At 50.6% G+C, this 7,500-nt stretch overlaps 1 protein-coding gene across 1 annotated transcript in view; it reads right to left on the reverse strand.

The window, feature by feature from the left end:
- The window catches only part of LOC132834485 (thiosulfate:glutathione sulfurtransferase-like), a 12,004-nt gene that overhangs the window by 605 nt on the left and 3,899 nt on the right, over nucleotides 1–7,500 (reverse strand). The window contains exons 2-4 of the mRNA XM_060853401.1: nucleotides 3,140–3,262; nucleotides 2,642–2,801; nucleotides 1–1,079 (exon numbers count right to left, since the gene is read on the reverse strand). The exon at nucleotides 1–1,079 is cut by the window's left edge and continues 605 nt beyond it. Coding sequence (XP_060709384.1) covers nucleotides 1,025–1,079; nucleotides 2,642–2,801; nucleotides 3,140–3,262 — 338 coding nt within the window. The 3' untranslated portion in view covers nucleotides 1–1,024. The remainder of the gene's footprint in view (nucleotides 1,080–2,641; nucleotides 2,802–3,139; nucleotides 3,263–7,500) is intronic.

A 7,500-nucleotide genomic window follows, 5' to 3' on the forward strand; every position in this document is an offset into this window, starting at 1 on the left:
CCAGGTCTTTTCCATTTCAAAACAGGACCATGGGATGTGTTGGAGAACCGACAAAGACCTAGGGGTTCAGGGACATCATTCTGAGAAGTCTGCGTCACATGTAGACAGGGTTTTTTAGCACGCTTGCCTTCATTGCTCAGTCCTTGGAGTGCAAGAGTTGGGGACGTCATGTTGGAGTTGTACAGGACATTGGTGAGGTCCCGTCTGGAGCACTGTGTACAGTTATTGCTCAGTCCTTTGAGTGTAGGAGTTGGGGAATGTCATGTTGGGGTTGTACAGGACATTGGTGAGGTCCCGTCTGGAGCACTGTGTCCAGTTATTGCTCAGCCCTTTGAGTGTAGGTGTTGGGGAATGTCACGTTGGGGTTATACAGGACATTGGTGAGGTCCCGTCTGGAGCACTGTGTCCAGTTCTGATCGCCCTGTTACAGGAAGGGGATTATTGAACCGGAGAGGGTGGAGAAGGGATTTACCGGGAGGTTGCTGGGGGTGGAGGGGGTTTGAGTTATGGGGAGATGCTGGGACTTTTTTCACTGGAGTGTAGGAGGCTGATATTTCCCAAAATCTTGAGGGGTGTAGATAAAGTGAATGGCAGGTGCGCTTTCCCGAGACTGGGGGAGACAAGGGGGAACATATTGAGATGAGAGGAGAGACATGTTAAAAAGGACACGCGAGGCACTATTTCCACACAGAGAGCGGTTCGCGTGGGAATGAGGAGGGGTGGGATGTGGGTACAGTGACAACGTTTAAAAGGGCATTTAGATAAGGACAGGAAAAGGAAAAGGAATGAGACCAGGAGCAGGGAGGAGAGAGTGGTTTAGTTTGGGAACTGGGTCAGTACGGACGTGGTAAGGCCGAAGGGCCTGCTTCTGACTGGGAGATGGCATGGTCCCCGGGTCTGAGCACAGACAGAGGCTTCAGGGTCAGGCAGGTGCGATTGGGGTCAAATGTCACTGCCGGGTCAAGCATCACGCAGTGGATGGGAACGTCATCGGGTCCCAGCGGTCTGTGTCCATGGGAATTCCTCACTGAGCTGACTGTTGTTGCCACTCACCAAATCCACCCTTCAAATTCACGGCCCTGCAAGCAAGACATCAGAAAGAACAGTGTAGAGGGAGCTTTACTCTGTATCGAACACTGCGCTGTCCCTGTCCTGGGAGTGTTTGATGGGGGACAGTGCAGAGGGATCTTTACGCTGTACCTAACCCCGTGCTGTCCCTGTCCTAAGGGTGTTTAATGGGAGACAGTGTAGAGGGAGCTTTACTCTGTATCTAACCCCGTGCTGTCCCTGTCCTGGGAGGGTTAGATGGGGTCAGTGTAGAGGGATCTTTACGCTGTACCTAAACCTGTGCTGTCCCTGTCCTGAGGGTGTTTAATGGGAGACAGTGTAGAGGGAGCTTTACTCTGTATCTAACCCTGTGTGTCACTGACCTGGGAGAGGTTAACGGGACAGGGTAGAGGAAAGCTTTATTCTATATCTAACACCGCGCTGTCGCTTTCATTGGAGGGTTTGATGCGGAACCGTGTAGAGGGAGCTTCACTGTGTATCTAACCCCGTGCTGTCCCTGTCCTGGGAGTGTGTGATGTGGGACAGTGTAGAGAGAGCTTTACGCTGTACCTAACCTCGTGCTGTCCCTGTCCTGGGAGTGTTTGATGGTGGACAGTGTAGAGGGAGCTTTACTCTACATCTAAACCTGTGCTGTATACATCCAGGGAGTGTTTGTTGATGAACAGTGTAGAGGGAGCTTTACTCGATATCTCACCCTGTGCTGTCCCTGTCCTGAGGGTGTTTGATGGGAGTCGGTGTAGAGAGAGCTTTACTGTGTATCTAACCCCGTGCTGTCCCTGTCCTGGGAGTGTTTGATGGGGGACAGTGTAGAGGGAGCTTTACTCTGCATCTAACCCTGTGCTGTCCCTGCCCTGGGAGTGTTTGATGGGGGACAGTGTAGAGGGAGCTTTACTCTGTATCTAACCCTGTGCTGTCCCTGTCCAGGGCGTGTTTGATGGGGACAGTGTAGAGAGAGCTTTACTCTGTATCTAACCCTGTGCTGTCCCTGTCCTGGGAGTGTTTGATGGGGGACAGTGTAGAGGGAGCTTTACTCTGTATCTAACCCCGTGCTGTCCCTGTCCTGGGAGTGCTTTATGGTGGACAGTGTAGAGGGAGCTTTACTCTGTATCTAACCCCGTGCTGTCCCTGTCCTGGAAGTGTTTGATGGGGGAACAGTGTAGAGAGAGCTTTACTCTGTACCTTACACCGTGCTGTCCCTGTCCTGGGAGTGTTTGATGGGGGACAGTGTAGAGGGAGCTTTACTCTGCATCTAAACCTGTGCTTTATCCATCCTGGGAGTGTTTGTTGGTCGACAGTGTAGAGGGAGCTTTACTCTGTATCTAACCACGTGCTGCCACTGTCCTGGGAGTGTTTGATGGGGGACAGTGTAGAGGGAGCTTTACTCTGTATCTAACCCTGTGCTGTCCCTGCCCTGGGAGTGTTTGTTGTGGATAGTGTAGAGAGAGCTTTACTCTGTATCTTACACCGTGCTGTCCCTGTCCAGGGAGTGTTTGATGGGGGGACAGTGTAGAGGGAGCTTTACTCTGCACCGAAGCACATGTACAGAAGTGAATGTGTTCCTCGTTGGCTTTACCTGGTGTAACCTAATTCTCGGGCAATTGCGGTTGCGTTTGCCCCTCGCCGGCCCAGCTGACAGTGAAATACCACGGGGCTGTCCAGGGGAGGCTTCTCATGGCCATAGTTGGTCTCAAACGTTTTCGGGTCCAGTGACAAAGCATCTTTCACATTGGTCACTGCGGAGGAGGGATTGACAAGGATTATCAGCCAATGTGAAGCTGATTCCAAATATCACCCACCCTCTCCCCATTTACACACACCGGGCAGTCTGTTCCCCCTATCGGGGGGGGATTAACCCCCTCACCCACCCTCTCCCCATTTACACACACCGGGCAGTCTGTTCCCCCTATCGGAGGGGGATTAACCCCCTCACCCACCCTCTCCCCATTTACACACACCAGGCAGTCTGTTCCCCCTATCGGAGGGGGATTAACCCCCTCACCCACCCTCTCCCCATTTACACACACCGGGCAGTCTGTTCCCCCTATCGGCGAGTGAATATTTTATTCCCTACCTGGAATATTGATAGATCCCGCGAAAGTGCCTTTTTCCAGTTCCTCGGGATTTCTCACATCGATGATGGTCAACTTGCCATTGGTCAGCATCTTCTTGAAATCGTCACAAGTCACTTCCTCACCTGCCGATCACAGCAGGAGTGTTAGTGAGAGGATGAGACAGACAGAGAAAGGTGTGGAGGAGCCTGTCCTGGACCGGGGTGTACAAAATTAAACCTTCCCACAACGCCAGGTTCGAATCCAACAGGTTTATATGGAAGCACTAGCTTTCGGAGCGCTGCTCCTTCATCGGGCGGTTGTGTAGAATAAAATCATAATACACAGACCATAAGAGACACAGAAAGAGATATAGAGAGAAAGGGACAATGGAAGAGAGAAAGGTAGAGAGAGAGAGAGAGAGAGAGAGCGAGAAAGAGACAATGGAAGAGAGAAAGGTAGAGACAGAGAGAGAGCGAGAAAGAGACAATGGAAGAGAGAAAGGTAGAGAGAGAGAGAGCGAGAAAGAGACAATGGAAGAGAGAAAGGTAGAGAGAAAGAGAGCGAGAAAGAGACAATGGAAGAGAGAAAGGTAGAGAGAGAGAGAGCGAGAAAGAGACAATGGAAGAGAGAAAGGTAGAGAGAGAGAGAGAGCGGGAAAGAGACAATGGAAGAGAGAAAGTTAGAGAGGCAGAGAGAGAGATTGGGTCGGGATATCTGGTCAGCATGGACGGGTTGGACCGAAGGGTCTGTTTCCGTGCTGTCCATCTCTATGACTCTATCTATGACTCTAAGTGAAGAGGATTAATGGACAGTGTACACGAGTGAGACAACTCCAGCAGAAATCGATAACCTGCATCTGCCGATGAGATTTAATGTGAGTCAGACTAACGAAAGAATGACTCTGGGAAGTGATTTAATGAAGGAGTTCAAATTAAAGAGCAAAGAAAATTTCCAGCCCAGGAACAGGCCCTTCGGCCCTCCAAGCCTGAGCTGATCCAAACCCACCGTCTAAACCCTGTCGGTCAATTCCTAAGCATCTGTATCCCTCTGCTCCCCACCTGCTCACACATCTGTCCAGAGGCATCATCCTGAGCCTCCCTCTTCCACCTCTGCTGGCAACGCGTTCCAGCCACCCACCACCTTCTGGGTGAAGTACTTGCCGCGTGTATCGCCCTTAAACCTTCCACCTCTCGCCTTGAAAGCGTCACCTCTCGTTATTGAATGTGGGAATCCTTATCGACTGTGGGAAGGGTGAATTAATCTGGCCCCATCACGAGGGGAGGAAGGAAAATCCATGGGGACCGACGCGAGCCACTTCGGCTCCATCCATGTCACCGCCTCCATGGGACAATGGCTTCGGGGCCATTGGAGTCCCCCATCCCAAAGGGGTATGGATAGAGACTAAGTTAGGAAAAGGCTGGCTTAGAACTGACCCCTTAGTCGTGGAGAGTTGGGAACACAAGCTGCATCGCTAATACCCCCACAAAACCCGAAACCAGAAGGGCGGTTTCACAGAGACAAAAACAGAGAGATGGACAGCGCGGAAACAGACCTTTCGGTCCAACCCGTCCATGCCGACCAGATATCCCAACCCAATCTAGTCCCACCTGCCAGCACCCGGCCCATATCCCCCCAAACCCTTCCTGTTCATATACCCATCCAGATGCCTCTTAAATGTTGCAATTGTACCAGCCTCCACCACTTCCTCTGGCAGCTCATTCCATACACGTACCACACTCTGTGTGAAAACGTTACCCGTTAGGTCTTTTTTATATCTTTCCCCTCTCACCCTAAACCTATGCCCGAGGGAGTAATTAAACATGGCCAATCCACCCTAACCTGCACATCCCTGGGCACTATGGGTAATTTATCATGGCCAATCCACCCTAACCTACACATCCCTGGGCACTATGGGTAATTTATCATGGCCAATCCACCCTAACCTACACATCCGTGAACACTATGGGTAATTTAGCATGGCCAATCCACCCTAACCTACACATCCGTGAACACTATGGGTAATTTAGCATGGCCAATCCACCCTAACCTACACATCCGTGAACACTATGGGGTAATTTAGCATGGCCATCCACCCTAACCTGCACATCCCTGAACACTATGGGTAATTTAGCATGGTCAATCCACCCTAACCTACACATCCGTGAACACTATGGGTAATTTAGCATGGCCAATCCACCCTAACCTGCATTTCCCTGAACACTATGAGTAATTTAGCATGGCCAATCCACCCGAATCTGCACACCCTGAACACTATGGGTAATTTAGCATGGCCAATTCACCCTAACCTGCATATCCCTGAACACTATGGGATAATTTAGCATGGCCAATTCACCCTAACCTACACATCCCTGAACACTATGGGTAATTTAGCATGGCCAATCCACCCTAACCTGCATATCCCTGAACACTATGGGTAATTTAGCATGGCCAATCCACCCTAACCTGCATTTCCCTGAACACTATGAGTAATTTAGCATGGCCAATCCACCCTAACCTGCATATCCCTGAACACTATGGGGTAATTTAGCATGGCCAATCCACCCTAACCTGCACATCCCTGAGCACTATGGGTATTCCTGTATGCCCTTCCCAAAAGCTTTTGATTTAATAAGCTTGACTGACTCACTTCTAAATTGGAGTTTCCTTAATTTTGCTACGACATCATTGACGCCTCTATTCCCCCAGCAGGCGACAGGAAGGTGGTTACGCCCATCGGGAATGGTCGGCATTCTGCCCGGACGCGCCACGGCAACCGCTCGGGCCCAGAACCGGGAGAAGCCACAGGGAGTGGCTGCACAGCCCAGTCCGTCACGCGGGCGTTGGGGAAGGCCCTCTCAAACTTCGAGGTGGACCCGAGGCCTGCAGAGGCTGGAGATTACAGAGTCAAGGGCGTGCGGTGCTGGGAAAAGGACAGGAGATCAGGCCGCAGCCTTATTCCTATTTGTGGGATATCAGTAAATTAGTGTTACTTCTGCGATTACAATTGATTATACAAATAGTAAATGAACTCACCCCAGTGTGTAATTGTTCCAGCCAGGAGCTGAGTCAACAAGAATGGGAACTATGTGGAGGAAATGCATAATTGTTTTTCTGTAGTAGCTAAAAATGTATTCAAGAAAGAAAGGGGACTGCAAAACAATGGGAGAAATACAGGCGACTAGATAAGGTGCTGTGAGGGGAGCTAGATACGCCCGTACAAATAGTAGGTATAAACATCTGTTTCCCACATTTACTGAAACACAAGAACAAACCCCAATCGAAAGGGTCTTAATGATAAGATGCTGTGAGGAAAGGAGCAGATGGAGGGAGTAAATAATGGTAAAGGACATGCCTAACAATGACCTCCAGCGGGATGAGGTCAAACGGCCTGGTGAGGCCAGAAATAAGCATTTTGTCCCAGACAAGGCCGGGTAAGGCAAGAGATGAACAGGAGTAATGGGGACCGGTCTTAGGGAAGTGGAGGATGTAAACGGGGGGAGCAATGAAATAAAAAAAATATAGGAACCAAATTATATAAGTATCGAATATTTGTTGAATTCGGTGTGTGTTTTGTCCCTGCCTTGTGGACGTCACACCCACTTGCACGTGTGAAATAAAGGGCACGACTGATTCAGATCTTGTCTCGGACTGACATTATTGAAGTGAGTGAGCTTTGTTTTGCTCACACGATGAAAGGTCTTTCGCCCGAAACGCCGGTTCTCCTGCTCCTCGTCTGCGGCCTGACCTGCTGCGCTTTTCCAGCATCACCCTCTTGACTATCCAATTTCAAACCTGATGCTGGACCTGGCTCTTTGCGCACTTCCTCTGAAACCGTAACATTATCCTCCTGGAGCTGTTCTAATCCCCCCCCCACCCCAGCTGTACCCGTGCTGCACACGAAACAGAGCTCGCTATTGTGTTCGGGTACGTGAGACAATAAATCCGAATGAAATCAAAGCCCAGCGACACCACACCCATTTAAAACCATTCATCATTTTGAACCCTCCACGGATTATACCTTCCCTCCTGACTGTCCCCTCTCCCGCCCCGATTCTTGTTTACAGGATTCCAGTCACGAACTCCTCTCCGCCACCCACTACGTTTTCCAAAACAGCGTGCATGTTTGAGATGGGGTTAGCCACCCGAGACTCCAACAGCAGCTGCCTCGCTCTCTTATCCAACCAGGAGGTGACCCATCCACCCGACTGCACCAGCGGCTTGTCTCCCTTGACACCCGTCACATTCAGCAGCCTCCCAGAAACTCCTCACTGCCACGAAATGCCCTCCCACAACCCTCTGTCTCTCTCCGCACCCCCCACTGACTCTCTCTCTCTTTCTCTCTCTCTCTTTCTCTCTCTCTTCCCTTCCCCCAAACCCCGTC

The sequence above is a fragment of the Hemiscyllium ocellatum genome, chromosome 40 (assembly GCF_020745735.1).
Source record: "Hemiscyllium ocellatum isolate sHemOce1 chromosome 40, sHemOce1.pat.X.cur, whole genome shotgun sequence".
In the NCBI taxonomy this organism is placed as follows: Eukaryota; Metazoa; Chordata; class Chondrichthyes; order Orectolobiformes; family Hemiscylliidae; genus Hemiscyllium; species Hemiscyllium ocellatum.